This window comes from Carlito syrichta, unplaced genomic scaffold (genome assembly GCF_000164805.1).
Source record: "Carlito syrichta isolate Samal-C Ts95f unplaced genomic scaffold, Tarsius_syrichta-2.0.1 Scaffold304090, whole genome shotgun sequence".
Taxonomy (NCBI): Eukaryota; Metazoa; Chordata; class Mammalia; order Primates; family Tarsiidae; genus Carlito; species Carlito syrichta.
The window spans coordinates 108,462-125,103 of NW_007248186.1; the positions used below are offsets into that span (position 1 = coordinate 108,462).

The following is a 16,642-nucleotide window of genomic DNA, read 5'->3' on the forward strand; positions in this document are numbered from 1 at the left end:
TTTAGTCACTGAATGAAGATCAATATCCATTTAAAATGTAAATATTATATATTACTCAAACAACTTAGTGGTAATGACAACTACTATCAAGTTTGAATTTATTGACAAATCTGTGTATTCTAACTTTTAAGTGTTAAACAGTCTGGCTCACTTGACAGTCATTTTAAAATGAGAAATTAAGATCATTCTTCAAGTTCTTATGGCATACTTAACAAGGAAAATTACCTCCTAAAAGAAAAGTTGTTCTTACAAAGCTCCTCTGTCCTTAGCAGTGCTGGTGGAGGCAGTTATAAGCTCACCACCAAACAGCAAGGCAACATTCAAGGCCTTACAAAAAACTACATTGGAGATGCCATTTGATCTCTTTCAAGTAACCCTCATATCTGATTTCAAAGTCACCATTTTTCTTTTTTCATATTATTAAAGGCTACTAAAGAGAGAAAATAATCATCCAGTATGTTTTAGAAACTGCTGATTCTATATATGTTGATACCAGCTATGAAATCAGAGCAAGAAAACAAAAGAAAAGGAAATAAGATTATGGAGGCCCACAGAGAGTCAGAAATGTCTACAACTAAGCATGTTAAACAGTACACTAATGGATTCCCATAGTTTAAGAAGAATCATACAGTTTCAGAGGAACTACATTCAGGAACAGCAGTGTAAAAACCGTGCACTTAACATGGTATCAAAGTATTAAAACTTTCTATATCTAAGCACAGTTTCACTTCAAAGCATCCAAGGCAGCGACAAATAGATATTATGAATGGCCGTAGCAAGAAACAAGCTATCATGCCAGTCTTTAAATGTTACTATTTCTATGATAACTGTTCTTTGGACAGCTTTATCTATAACTAGAAAGAAAAAGGAGACAGAGGGATATTAGAAGAAACTTCTGAGTATTTCAAAGCAAGAACGTTTGTGGAGAAAAGGGCCCTAAAACAGGAAATGCCAATGGAAGAACTACCAGATGATCTCCAGGAGCACAACAAAGGAACTCACCATTACCTTTCATCACTAGGGTTAAGTGTTGAAGACCTCCACATCCAGCCATGATAGAGTCACACAGACCAGATTTACCATGCTGGCCCTCATGAAAAATTTTACACACATGAAATGTATGAAACAACAGTTTGAAGAAGTTGGACTACTGGCAGCCCAGAACAATGAGCCTGGAGGGACAGATATGACCAGATGAGGTGGGTTGTGCAGTGGCCTGGCTTCCAGTCTATGGAAAGCAGGCAGTACAGGGATGGAGAAGCAGAGCTCGAGGAGGTGATGAGACGAAGCTGAGAATTTGGGGAAGCTAGCCAGCTAGAATTTAGGACAAGAGTCCTGAACAGTATGCATGGAGTCCAGGAAAGCAGAAAGCTGTTCACGGGGTGGGGGGACAGGATGTGCCCCACAACTTGCTGATGAGTCCTCTCAAGTCCTCAGCAAAGGACACCATCAAGAAAGTGAAAAGACAACCCAAGGATGGGAGAAAATATTAGCAAGTTATATATCAGGCCAAGGAACTGTATCCATAAGGGATAAGGAATTCTTACAACTCAACAATAAAATCAGCTCAATTAAAAAATAAAAAAGGAATTGAATAGACATTTCTCCAAAGACAATACACAAATGGACAGTAGGTACAGGAAAAGATACTCAACATCATAAATACAAATTAAAATCGCAAAGACAGATAACAATAGGTGCTGCAGAAGGTAGGGAAAAATCAGAATCCTCACACATTGCTGATGGGAATGTAAATGGGTGCAGCCACTTTGGGAAAGCTTGGCAGTTTTGTAAAAAGTGAAAGATAAATCCACCATATGATTTAGTCATTCTACTCCAGGGTATTTACCCAAGAGAAATAAGAGTACAAGTCCCTACAAAGACACAGACATAAAAATTCATAGCCATTTTAAACATAAGAGGTAATGACTAGAGGAGGAAACCTACATGTCTACAAGCAGGCGAATGATAAGATACATCTACACAGAGGAATATTACTCGGGAATACAGAAATAAACTTGTTGACAAACATATCAACATGGATGAATATAAAAAAATATGTATGCTGTCCAGGCTTGGAGGCTCACACCTGTCAGTCATCCCAGCATTTTGGGAGGCCAAGTTGGGAAGATCACTTGAAGCCAGGAGTCTGAGACCAGCCTGGGTAACAGCGAGATCCTGTCTCTACAACAACAATGAAAAATTGTGCTAAGTAAATTAATGCACTGCTCTTAAAAAAAATAGTACGTACTGTCTGTTCTATTCACATAAATGTCTAGAAAATGCAAAGTAATCTGTGGTGACAGACAGCGGATCAGTAATGACCTGGGGACCCTGGAGGTGGAGGGATCTCGGATAACGGGGCAGGAGGAGACTTCTAGGAATAACAGACATGTTCATTACCTTGGCTCTGGTGGGTTCACAGGCAGATGCATATGTCAAAATGCATCAGATGATACATTTTAAATATGTGTAATGCATTGCATGTAAATTATTGTATCTTGGTAAAACTTAAAATGTGGGAAAAAAGTTAATTTTCCCCTAACAACTCACATATCACCAGGATAACCACAATCCCTGGTTGCCCAAGACAGTCCCAGTTGTCATCTGCCACCCTGGAGTTCCATCTGAGCAGTGTCCCCTTCCCTTTCACTCTCAGAAAGCAACCAGGCTTGGATTAAAATTATATGGTAACTCTACATATAACTCCCATCGCATTGTAAAAATTAAATCAAATTTTAAAAGTGTTGTATCATGCCAGGCGCAATGGCTCACACCCAGATTCCCAGCACTTTTGGGAGGCTGAGGCTAAAGGATTGCTTGAGCCCAGGAGTTCAGGACTAGCCTGGGGTAATACAGCCAAACCCCGTCTCTACAAAAAGATAAAAAAATTAGGGTTGGGTCCAGTGGCTCATGCCTGTAATCCCAACACTTTGGGAAGCTGAGGCAAGAGGACTGCCTGAGTCCAGGAGTTCAAGACCAGCCTGGGCAACATGGCAAGACCTTGTCTCTACAATAAATAAAAAAGGAGCTGGGCGTAGTGGCATGTGCCTTATGATCCCAGCTACTTGGAAAGCTGAGGCAGATGGATCACCTAAGCCCAGCAGGTTGAGACTGCGGTGGCCATGACTGTGCTACTGCACTCCAGCCTAGGCAACAGAGTGAGATTCTGACTCAAAAAAAAAAAAAGTAGCCAGGCGTGGTGGCACACACCTGTAGTCCCAGCTACTAGGGAGGCTGAGGCAGGAGGATCATCTGAGCACAGTAGGTCGAGGCTGCAGTGAGCTGTAATCATGCCACTACACTCCACTCCAACGTAGGTGACAGAGTAACATTCCCACTCAAAAAGAAAAAGTGTCAGATCACAAAGAGTAATGATTTAAATGGATTTTTTTAAAAAAAACACCAAATTTTAAAAATACATGTTTTCATAGTGATATTAAAAATAACACAACATTGACCCTGATTCATCAACTTTAGAAGTTGCTGGAGTACCAAATCATTATTCTAAAAACTGGTTAAAAAGAACAGGAGGGAAAGAATGAAACATTTATCTTGTCTTTACTATATGAACTATAACAAGGTAAGCCAACAGCTGATGAAACAAAGTTCTTCTTTCAGAAGAATTACAGCTAATGAATGCATAAACAATGACAAGACTCCCTAACCCTTTACAACCTCTGGGCAATGATCATCAATTACTGTTAAAATCATCAGACAAAAGGCTGCTAGGGAGCTTTATAATGGATGGTTTAGACTGGCTAATACCCAAACACATGCTCAATCTCAATATCACCAAGAGTGAACAACCAGATACTATCTGCCTTTTGATTCATGCATTCAAAAGGAAATACCTGCACATCCCCTGGACAGGAAGGTAACTTCCAAATGAATACACCAAAAGCTAACTGCTGTTCCTTCTGGGGAGGGGAGAATGCAGAGGTGGGAACAGAGGTGTGGTTGTCCTTTATAAGTAAAATCTCACGGAGCTGTTTGATTCTATTAACACATACAGGCATTTTTTATTGAGATACAATTAACATACCATATAATTCACCCTCTTAAAGTATACAACTCAGTGATTTTAGTACATTCGCAAAGGTGTGCCCCCACTGCCTCAGTCTAATTCCAGAACAAGCACTTTCATCATCTCAGAAGGAAACCTCTCTCACCCTCAGCAGCTGCCCCATTTCCATCCCCCACCCGGTCCGGGCAACCCTGACCTACTTTCTGTCTCTATGAATTTACCTACTTTGGACACTCCATATAAATGGAATCATATAATAGCCACATGCAGATTTTGATTTAAAATTTGTTGATTGATAAAAGTCTTTTGTTTAAAAAATAAAAATGGCTAGAGGATGAATTTCCGCATAATCGGAAATGAATGAAGAAACCACTGCCAAGAGGTTGTCAGTGAGCACTGAGTACATCTAACCTCAGATCAAAACAGATATGGGAGGTACAATGCAGCACAAGATGTACACAGAATAAACCCAAGTAAGAGGACAGGGGCAGAAGAGAAGCTGGTGGTGGTGTAAGCATGCTGCTTTCTGATGTGTGTGGCACGGGGTTGGGTAGGCATGCAGTGGCATGCTCACAGCTACTAAAGCCTTGACCACCTGGGCTCAGGCTATCCTTCTGCGTCAGCCTTCCAAGTAGTTGGGACTACAGGTGTATGCCACCATGCCAGATAATTTTTTTTTTTTTTAATTGTAGAGATGAAGTCTCGCCAAGTTGCCCAGGCTGGTCTTGAACTCCTGGGCTCAGACAATCCTCTTGCCTCAGCCTCCCAAAGAGCTGGGATTACAGGGTAAGCCATTACGCCCAGCCTTAACATTGCAACATTGAGATATGATTTATAATTGCTGTTAGTCAGAGAGGCTGTTTTAAAGTCAGGGCTGTGCCCTGCTGGAACTATAGGTGGAGAGTTGACTGCCATCACCCTATGACTCAGTAACAAAACACATCATAGTACATGTAGTCAGGCAACAAAACAGAGCAATGGAACATACATTTGATAAAGAAGGACATACTCCTTGTTGAAAGATTGACACAGGCAAGGTCTTTTGCGGACCCAAGAAAGAAAGATCCTACAAGTAGATGAAGTTCTATCAGGTTCTGTTACTTAAATATGGTCACAAGGGCTCCCTATCACCTACTAAGTAACACCAGCAAAGGCAGGAAAAGCTGTGAAATCAACAAGAAAAGAGGAAAGAAAGTTTAAAGTGGTGAGGGGCTGGTGTGACCATCCACCCACCACGAATAAGTTTAATCATTTTTTTTTTTTGAGTTGGAGTCTCACTCTGTCGCCCAGACTGGAGTGCAGTGGCCGCTCCTGGCCACCGCAGCCTCGACCTGCTGGGCTCCGGCAATCCTTCCACCTCAGCCTTCCGAGTAGCCGAATTACAGGCACGCGCTACCATGCCCGGTTGACTTTTCTGATTTATTGTAGAGATGAAGTCTCGCCAATTTACCCAGGCGGGTCTTGAACCCGCGGGCTCAGGTAATCCACTCTCCTCAGCCTCCCAAAACGCGGGATTACAGGCTGAGCCACTGAGCCCGGCAGTTTAATCATTTTTTAAAAAGAAAAAGGAGAACACTACTAAATGAATTTCCACTTACACAATGTATCTTTGTACTCTGTATATTACCTCCTTCAAGTATTTTCAAATAGCCCTTCAGAAAACTTTATTGCTACTTTATTGACCTTTTCTTGACAAAAGATAAACTGAAATCTTGTGCATATTTCTCTCTATTCAAAAATCGCTGTAATCCCGCGCTTTGGGAAGCTGAGGTGAGTGGACTGCCTGAGCCCGCAGGTTTGAGACCCGCCCGGGCAACTCGGCAAGACCTCATCTCTACAATAAATCAAAAAATCAGCCGGGTGTGGCAGTGCGGCCCTGTAGTTCCAGCTACTTGGAAGGCTGAGGCGGAAGGATCACGGGAGCCCAGCAGGTCGAGGCTGTGGTGGCCAGGAGCGGCCACTGCACTCCAGTCTGGGCAACAGAGTGAGACTCCAACTCAAAAAACAAAACAAAAAATTGCGACATAATCCTCAACTATACTGCCTTAAATTTAACATTCAGACACAAGGATTTTTAAGCTCTGGTGGAAAGAACACAAGACTATGAAGTGCTAAAGATTACTCAGCGCCCCCTCCTTATTCGTATTTACTGCACACACCCCTGGGGAGAGGAAATCCATTCTGCTGCATGGCCCAGCAGGACTCACAAATTGTAGGCTAGCATTCTGAAATGTCACTCTTATTGATCTCCATTTGATGTTCCATTTGCCTTTCCTGCAGTACACAAATTATGTTTATGGCATTTCTCTAATAGCAGACCCTGAAACTCTAAGTTAAAATGAGATCTGAAAAAAATATAACCAAATGAAATATCAACTAAACAGAATTATTTGGATGCAATAAATTGACACTGATTTTAGCATTCAAATATGTCTTCCCTAAGACTTCACAGGTCACAATAAGGGTGCAATAATAAATAAATAATAACACATATCAGAGCATAGTAGTTAGCTAAAAAGTATATGGAAAAAAATCTCAGGCACAAAATATATATCTGTCAACTGAACACATATGAAGCATAAAACATGGTTCAGAGTGGGATTAGAAAAATGCATATCAAGTCCTATTCTGTCAACCTAGAAATCTGTAAAGCACTGCCAGTCCCACAATAAAAATCAGGTAACAAAGGTCAATGTATCTTGCTAGCTACCATCATTTCTTCCTAATGGTTTCAAAAATAAATTAGTCACTTAAAAGCTATTGTTACTCCACAATAACAGATGAAAAGTTTGCTTTATAGAATAGGTAGAAAGCTTAAGTGCAGTTTATTACTCTCAAATGTAATAGTTATTTAAAAAGTTAACATAAATGAGTTGTATAAAATTAACTAATCCACTTTAGAATGCAATTATAATCTCAAGTAACAATACTTCATCCTTAGGTACATCTACACACAATAATGAAATGCTAGTCTCAAGCTGAAGACAAACTAAAAGAATAGGTAATTTATTAAGATTTTGGTTTTCAAAAGCCAAAGTTTTTTTTTTGTTTGTTTGCTCTTTTGAGTTGGAGTCTCACTCTGTCGCCTAGACTGGAGTGCAGTGGCCGCTCCCAGCCACCGCAGCCTTGACCTGCTGGGCTCTGGCAATCTTTCTTCCTCAGCCTTCCAAGTAGCTGGAACTACAGGCACACGTTACCATGCCTGGCTAATTTTTTGATTTATTGTAGAGATGAGGTCTCACCAAGTTGCCCAGGTGGGTCTCGAACCCGCAGGCTCAGGTAATCCACTCACCTCGGCCTCCCAAAGCATAGGATTACAGGCTGAGCCACCGAGCCCGGCTAAAAAGTCGAAGTTTTATTTTATTTTATTTATTTATGTATGTATTTATTTATTTTTTCTTTGAGTTGGAGTCTCACTCTGTTGCCCAGACCGAAGTGCAGTGGCCGCTCCCGGGCACCGCAGCCTCGACCTGCTGGGCTCCGGCGATCCTTCCGCCTCAGCCTTCCAAGTAGCTGGAACTACAGGCACGTGCTACCACGCCCGGTTGATTTTTTTATTTATTGTAGAGATGAGGTCTCGCCAAGTTGCCCAGGCGGGTCTCAAACCCATGGGCTCAGGCAATCCACTCACCTCAGCCTCCCAAAGCACAGGATTACAGGCTGAGCCACCGAGCCCAGCTAAAAAGTCAAAGTTTTAATAGAACTCTTCATCTTAAGGCACTGGAAATTTTTAGAGGAATGACTGATTTCCAACTTTTTACCTATAGAAAGCATATAATAAAAGGAACATCAATTACAGTGAAATCAATACTATTACATTTCAAAAGGCATAAACTTCTTTTTTTTGAGTTGGAGTCTCAGTCTGTCACTCAGGCTAGAATGCAGTGGCACGCTCACAGCCACCACAGCCTTGATCTGCTGGGCTCAGGAGATCCTTCCATCTCAGCCCTCCAAGTAGCTAGAAATACAGGGTTGTGCCACCATGTCCAGCTAGTTTTTTGATTTATTGTAGAGACAAGGTCTCACCATGTTGCCCAGGCTGGTCTCGAACCTGTTGACTCAGGCAGTCCTCTCACCTCTGCCTCCCAAAGTGCTGGTGTTACAGGCGTGAGCCACCACACCCAGCCTCAAAAGGCATAAACTTCTTCTATGCATCTCCAAAACATGTTCAAATATCATGTCCTTACACTGTGTTGATCAGCTAAGCCACAAGTTAGTCCTAATGCTTCTGACTTTCCAGAGCAGTTAGTCTTTTCTATTAATAACAAGACAACATATCTTCTCTATACTGTATCATTTTTCTGCACTGGGAGTGCCAAAAAAAGTATACACATTTTAAGCGATGTTATCTTTGTATTACTATTCGAAGGTGAATTGAATTATGGTAGCAATGTGTAGTATGACCTTTGCTCAAAAGATGGCATTTATCAAATGAATGCTAGCGTCATCATGTGACAGGCAGGGCAGTCAAAGAAAATGGTGGAAGCATGATTGTCATTTATGAAGTGCAAGGTTATTTTGTAGTATCTGAAATTCAAGAACATTGTGGAGATACAATGATAATGAAGGTGTGAGTATGCAACAGAACCTCCAACAGGCCTGACAACTGCACGCATTCATGGTAAGTTTGAGACGCATGGTATGCACTGTATGTGATGTGCACAAGGGAAGATCTGGGAGGCCTCATATAGCAATAAGTCCTGCAGCAGCTCACTGTAATCAGAAGTGTCTGGACGCTGATGGTAATCACTTTGAGCACCTCTTGTAATTGCAGAAGTCAAATGTGACTTGCATTCATCTTTTGTTATTGGTATATATTGAGTATTACAATTTTAATGCATTCTTTTCCTTTCTCAAAATGTATATACATTTTTTAGGCTCTCTCTCTCTCTCTCTCTCTCTCTCTTTCTCTCTACATATATATATATATGTATATATATATATATATACTTCATTACTACTAGCATTTTAAGTTCTTTGTTAGCCCTAAACAAACACCTTCTGAATAAACGAATGATTGGATGGATGGAGGATGGCTAGAGGATGGATGGATGGATGGAGTATTCTGGCAACAAAATCCAAGGTCATGAGTAAGAGATGGTTTAAGATGTTGAAACTCATCTTCTTAGGACATGCTCTCAAGGATCATCACTAGATAAGAGATGGAATTATGCTCCCCTCAAAATAACATTTTGGAAATTCTTTCATATTTCAGCCAATTTTATGTTCTAATTTCAAAAATTCTTTACAATCAAAAAACCATACTCTGGCAGTACAAAGAAAAGAACAGTGATTTAGCTACAGACTAAAATTTTGTTATGCAGGGAAACAAGATCACCTAGACTTTCTTACAGAGTTCAACTGAATCACTAATATCCTTATGTAATAACATGAGAAACATGCTTATCAGATCAAAGTGAGAAGGGCAGAATACAAATCCATGGACACATTATAACTACAAACAAACCTGGCACAGGAAAGAGACCAAGAGGGAACGCTACAAAATGATGACAATGAGTTTAAAGGCAGCAACCAGGGTAATGCCTTTCTACTTCTGCATCTTTAACATTCTATCTTCTCTTGATAATCTCACCATGACCTATCTCCACATAAGTCCTTACCTTTAATCTCCTTATACATCCTTATATTAAATCACTACACATGACATAGTAATTACATTTGTTTTCATTTTTAAAAATAATCTTTTAGAATCAGAGAGGCATAAGTTTGAGCAACAGCTCAGTCATTCTCATAATATGAACTTGATGACATTATGTAACTTCTACAAGCCTCAATTTTCTCATCTAAGCAAAGTATCTCAGCAAGACTGAAATATATCTCATGTAAAACACCTAGCACAGGCTGGGCACAGTGGCTCACATCTGTAATCTCAGAACTTTGGGAGGCCAAGTTCATTAGCTTGTAGTCCCAGCTACTCAGGAAGCTGAGGCAGAAGGAACTCCTAAGCCCAGGAAGTTGAAGCTGCAGTGAGCCGTGATCCTGCCACTGCACTCCAGCCTGGGCAGCAGAGTGAGACTCTGACTCAAAAAATAAAAATAAATAAAAAATAAAACAAAACACCTAGCACAGTGCCTACCTCACAGTAGTGCTCAATTTACATTAATTCACTTTTCAACATTTTTTTGTTGCTAGTTGAATTACCATGCAGTCAATAGGTAGACACCTCTGATTAAGCACGTAGTTAAGGGACAAATAAGTCACCAAGTCCATCAGAATACTTTAAAATCCTACTACTAAGAAGCTCAGAGATTCTTATTAGATCCCAGCACTCCTTTCCACTTATCCCAGACAATCTTTCTGAACACAGCAGCCAAAGTAAAATGAAGGAGCTGCCATCAAAGTGAAAACCTATTTCTCATCAGTAGCCCAGACCACGGACTTTTTAAGAAGCTTCTCCCAGCACGTAATGCCTGTGACACAGGAGAGGCATAAATTGTTTTCACGAGTTTGTCAAAGAATTAAATCTATGACTCAATTCCAATCTACCCAATAAAACATTTCAATAATGCAGATTTTAAAAAATAGATGTTTACAGCATTAAAAAAATTTGGTTCCTCTCCCCCTGCCTCTCTCCTCCCTCCCTTCCTTCCTTGTTTTTTTGAATTGGAGTTTCACTGTCGCCCAGACTAGAGTGTAGTAGCATGCTCACGGCCCCCATAGCCTCGACCTGCTGGGGTTCCGGAGATCCTTCCACCTCAGCCTTCCAAGTAGTTGGAACTACAGGCACATGCCACCACGCCTGGCTGATTTTTTTATTTACTGTGGAGATAAGGTCTTGCCAAATTGCCCAGATTGGTCTCGAACCCGTGGGCTCAGGCAGTCCTCTCACCTTGGCCTCCCAAAGTGCTGGGATTATAGGCCTGAGCCACGGCACCCAGCCCTGGTTTAGTATTTCTTTTTTTTTGAGTTAGAGTCTCACTCTGTTGCCTAGACTGGAGTGCAGTGGTCGCTCCCAGTCACCACAGCCTCGACCTGCTGGGCTCCGGCGATCCTTCTGCCTCAGCCTTCCGAGTAGCCGGAATTACAGGCATGCACTACCACACTTGGCTGATTTTTTGATTTATTGTAGAGATGAGGTCTCATTACCCAGGTGGGTCTCGAACCCGCGGGCTCGGGCAATCCACTCACCTCAGCCTCCCAAAGGCACGGGATTACAGGCTGAGCCACCGAGCCCGGCTGGTTTAGTATTTCAAAAAAGAAAAATCACAGTAACTCTTCATGATATTGGATTCAGCAATGAATTCTTAGCTATGACACCAAAAGCACATGCAACAAAAAAAAAATTGGACTTCACCAAAATGTAAAACTCTTGTACATCAAAGGACATCATCAAAAAAGTAAAAAGATAACATACAGAATGGGAAAAATATTTGCATAATGTATTTATAAGGGTGTAATATCTGGAACAAATAAAGAACACCTGTGACTCAACAAAAAGATAAACAACCCAATTAAAAATGGACAAAAGATCTGAACAGATATTTCTCCAAAGATGATATACAAATAGCCAATAAGCACATGAAAAGATGATTAATATCATTAGCAATTAGGGAAATAAAAATCAAAACTGCAACAGCATACCACTTCACAACTACTAGGACAGCTATAATAAAGAAAAATAAAAAAATAACTAGAGTTGGTGAGGATGTGGAGAAACTGGAACCCCTGCACAATGCTGGCAGGAGTAGAAAATGGTGCACACTACGGGAAAGCTTGGCAGTTCCTCAAAAAACTATACATAGAATTACCATATGATTCAGAAATTCCACTCCTAAGTAAACACCCCAAAAAAACAAAAACAGGGTTTCACACAGACCTTTGTACATCAATGTTCATTATGCTCACACTAGCAAAAAGGTGGACACAATCCACGTATCCGTCAACAGATGAACGGATAAACAAAATGTGGTATACCTAATAGCTAAACAAAATGTGGTACACACAACAGCTATTATTCAGACACATAAAGGAATGATGTTCTGATACATACTACAATCTGGATGAACCTTGAAGACATTAGGCTAAGTGAAATAAACCAGATACTACAGGACAAATATTGTATAATGCCACTTAAATGAGATACCTAGAATGGTTAAATTCACAGAAACTGAAAGTAGATTAGGGGTTATCAGGGTTTGGGGAAAAATAGAATGAGGAGTTATTGCTTAATGGGGATAGTTTCTGTTTGGGGTGATGAATAAGTTTTAGAAATAGACAGTGGTGATGATTACATTGCACAACACTCTGTACTTAATCTCACTAAATTGTACACTTAAAAATTATTAAAATGAGCCGGGCTCGGTGGCTCAGCCTGTAATCCCGCACCTTGGGAGGCTGAGGTGAGTGAACTACCTGAGTCTGCAGGTTCGAGACTCACCTGAGCAACTTGGTGAGACCTCATCTCTACAATAAATCAAAAAATTAGCTGGGCGTGGTAGCACACACCTGTAATTCCAGCTAATTGGAAGGCTGAGGTGGAAGGATTGCCGGAACCCCGGCAGGTCGAGGCTGCAGTGGCTGCTCCCGGCCACTGCACTCCAGTCTGGGTGACAGAGTGAGATTCCAATTAAAAAAAAAAAAAATTTATTAAAATGGGCCGGGCGCAGTGGCTTACGCCTGTAACCCCAGCACATTGGGAAGCCAAGGCAGGAAGACTGCTTGCAGTCAGGAGCTCCAGACCAGCTTGGACATCATAGCAAGACCCATCTCTACAAAAAATAAAAAATTAGCCAGACATAGTGGTGTTCCTGTAGTCCCAGCTACCCGGGAGCTGGGGAAGGAGGATCACTTGAGCCCACTGGGCAACAAAGCAAAACCCCATCTCAAAACAAAGATTGAAATGGCAAATTATAATGTATATAATGTATATAACATATATAACCACAATAAGAATAAATAAATGAAAGCAAACTTAAAGGCACAGAAAAAAACAGCAAATAAAGAAACATTACAACTAAAATGATAAAGAAAAATAACACTACATCACTACCTTTCCACACACTGCCTTTGGGATAGGGGAGGCTGACATCTTCGGTTATGAGCTTCTCTGGCAGCAAGTCTAGCTCCTGACAACTGAAAGAGAGTACAAAACCCATTTAATAAACTGAAACTTGCTATCATCCTAGAAAAACTGGTATCACATTCTGACATCAAGAAGACAGAGACTTAACTAATTCAACAAGCATTCATTTCAGGGAAAGACAAAACACAGAAAACCACGAAAATTCTAGAGAAGTGTGAAGCAAAAGGCATTGGGAGATTAATTTACATATGGTGATCTTAACAGGTCTGCAGAAGAGTGGTATACAACACCGTTTTACCATAAACCTAACAATGCTAAAAATTCTCTTGTCAAAGCTTTAGGAAACTTTAACTGGAGCTTAGTCCAAGAGGATACAAAGCTCATAACTATATATCTAAGTGTCTTAACCAGTCATTTAGTAGCTATATAAAGTATGCTTTTAGAAAAAGTGTTTTTTAACTCTTCCTGGAATGATCATGACCTACACACTTTACTGAGAGATCTTTATTTACAGACAAAGTGCTATGGACTTGTGCCCTCCAAAATTAATATGCTGAAACCTTAATCCCAATGTGATGGTGTCTAAAGGAGAGGCCTTTGGGAGGTAATTAGGTCATGAGGGTAGAGCTCTCATGAACGAGAGTAAAGCATTTATAGGAGAGTGGGAAAGGGAGAGAGAGAGAGAGAGCAAGTGAGGATAATGAAAAGATGGCCCTTTGCAAACTAGGAAGAGGGCCTTCACCAGACACTGGATCTGCTAACCCCTCTGGACTTTCCAGTCTCCATAACTGTGAGAAATGTTTGTTGTTTAATCCACCCAGTCTATGGTATTTTTGTAGCAGCAGCCCAAACTGACTAAGGCACAGAAGATCTGCAACCCAATGCAGAAGTTCAAAGTATGAACTCCAGTCTTCCGGACCAAAAAACATGGTTTCTGCATCTCTCTTAAGAGATTTATCTCATAAAATGTTCAAACTGCAAAAAAAGAGATGAAACCCCTCAAGTGATGTAGCATTTTTATTGGTTCAGACATTAATAAAATCATCACACGTATCCGAAATGAAAATAATAAATGTACAAAAAGTTGATATACCTTTTCATCTTCCCACTGAAAAAAATTACAGTCTTTTCTATCTCTACAGGCTGAGCAGGCATAAAACCTCCGCATTTCTTTTTTCCCCTGGTTCACCTTGACAAACAGAAGCGTGGGTCCTAGTTACAAGACGGGAAAAACATGTCAAATAATAGTCATCTACATCAAGTTCCTAGTTCTCACCGTTCTTATATACTCGAAAAAACCTGTTTTGGTTACATGCACAGGTTTTCATAATTCTGTTTAATAAAAGTTTCTTTTCTCTCAATTACAACATTCAGGCACTGATTACTTAGAAATAATTTTTGAAAAACTGGTTTTCTCAAAAAGAAAATGCTACTGTCAGTATAGCTGCTGTCGACGTCATGAATATCACAAACTCTGAGACTAAAACAAGAAGGGGCCCACGGAATTGAGAACTCTGCCCTCTCTCGCGCGATTATCCTTTTAGGGCAAACCTGAGCTTTCAGAGTTGAACACACCCACTTTCTGCAAGTTAGAAAAAAAAAAAAATGAGTCTGGTTTTCAAGCAAGAATTCATTCTTTCGTCCTCCTGAACTTTTCTTTATTGAAAAGACAGCGAATCTATAAATGAAACCCCCAAGTACGTGTCAACAAGGGCTATTCAATACCACGCATCTTTCCCTTTGCCTAACTTCGGCCTCTTCCTCCCCCCCAGATAGGTAACAGCACCGAAGCCAAAGCCACCAAAGTGGGGACTTGCTCTAAAGCCTCCTCAGATAAAGTGAAAAACACAGCGTTTTGAGGAGGGAGCGTTTTCCGGGCATCACACAGGGTGGGGGAGAGCCAGATAAAAACACAGGCTCCCCAAATTCCCTCGGCACCTCCAGAAAAACTCACGCCCCTGGCGCCCGAACAGTCAGACCGAGGCCAGATGCCGACCCACCGTGAGGGCACAGCGGGGCGGGGACGGCGGGATCCGAGGGAAGCACCACCTCCACTCCCGAGCTCCCCCGGTGCCCCGCGCTCTCTTCTGCCTCCACGGCTTCGAGCCGGTCGCTGGGGGCCGCCATCTTCCCGCCGCGTTCCCGAAAGCCTCAGCTGGAACCAAGGAGGCTGGGAAAGAGCGCCGCCGCGACTCACAGTGACCCCCAGCGCCCCCGCGCGTCTGGGAGGAGCTTGAAGGCGCCGCGGCGGAGGCCACGCCCCGAAACTCAGTCCCCGCCCTCCTGGGGCGGCTCCAAAGCGGCCACTAGCGGCGGGGATCGTAGGTCACTTGTTGGGCCCCTGCCGTGCGTGAGGTCGCCTCCACGTATGAGCCTCACCTTCCACACCGGAAAGCACCTTCCTTTCATAAAAATATAGCCAGGAGATGAGATGAGAAGATTTGATTGTATTGTGGCTCCAAGCTGCAGCAGCTGCACTTGATGGAACCGTCCTCTTTTCCAAAGTCACAGTCAGAGCATAATCCTCTAACTTGTGGGCAACGTTTATAGTTGCATATCAAAGCTGCATACTCATTGGCATTTATACACACACAAAAAAGTAAGAAAACTGTCCCTATTTGTGGATGACATGATTGTCTACATTTTAAAAATCCCAAATCTCAGCACTTTGGGAGGCTGAGGTAGGAGGATGGCTGGAGGCCAGCAGTTGGAGACCAACCTAGACAACATGCCCAGACCTCGTCTCTACAAAAAAAATAAAAACAAAATTAGCTGGGTGTGGTGGCTGGCACCTGTAGCTCCAGTTACTTGGGAGGCTGAGGCCCAAGGATCACCTGAGCCCAGGAGGTTGAGGCTATGGTGAGCCATGAGCGTGCCACTGCACTCTGTTCTAGGTGACAGATGGAAACTCCAACTCAAAAAGAAAGGAGAGAGAGAGAGAGAGAGAGAGAGAGAGAGAGAGAGAGAGAGAGAGAACACAAAACCAAAGAATTTACCAGGGGAAAAAAATAGCCTCTGGTTTAAACTGAGTTGGGCAAGGTTACAGGATATGAGATAAACATACAAAAACCAGTTGAATTTCTATATACTAACAATGATCACATGAACACTAAAATTAAAATTAGAATCCCACCGATAATCATGCAAATAAATGAGACGGTAAATCTAACAAAACACACACAGGACTTGTATGGTGAAAACTAAAATAATGCTGATTTTAAAAACCAAAGAAGAACAAAGCAAACGTAGAGGTACATCATGTTCATGAATTGGGAGTCCTGACAATAGTAAAGATGTCAGTCTCCCCGCAAGATTAGTGCAAGTTCTATCAAAATCCCAGGCAGTTTTTTTTTGTAAATGTGGACAATATTGTTCTATAATGTATACGGAAAGGCAAGGGACCTAGAATAGCTAAAACCATATTGAAAAAAAATGATATGGGAGGATTCAAGATTTATTTTACAGCTGTAGTAAGCAAGAACACATGTGTGGGTATAGATGAAATCATCAAATGTCTTCTTGTATCATTTAACAAACCAATGAGGCATGTAACGTATTTAATATCACACATT

General features: G+C 41.5%; 1 protein-coding gene across 1 annotated transcript in view; it reads right to left on the reverse strand.

The window, feature by feature from the left end:
* The window catches only part of ZCCHC4 (zinc finger CCHC-type containing 4), a 51,592-nt gene extending 36,373 nt beyond the window's left edge, over positions 1-15,219 (reverse strand). Inside the window, exons 1-3 of the mRNA XM_008059448.2 lie at positions 15,071-15,219; positions 14,164-14,282; positions 13,038-13,120 (exon numbers count right to left, since the gene is read on the reverse strand). Coding sequence (XP_008057639.1) covers positions 13,038-13,120; positions 14,164-14,282; positions 15,071-15,197 — 329 coding nt within the window. The 5' untranslated portion in view covers positions 15,198-15,219. The remainder of the gene's footprint in view (positions 1-13,037; positions 13,121-14,163; positions 14,283-15,070) is intronic.
* Positions 15,220-16,642: the final 1,423 nt, after the last annotated feature.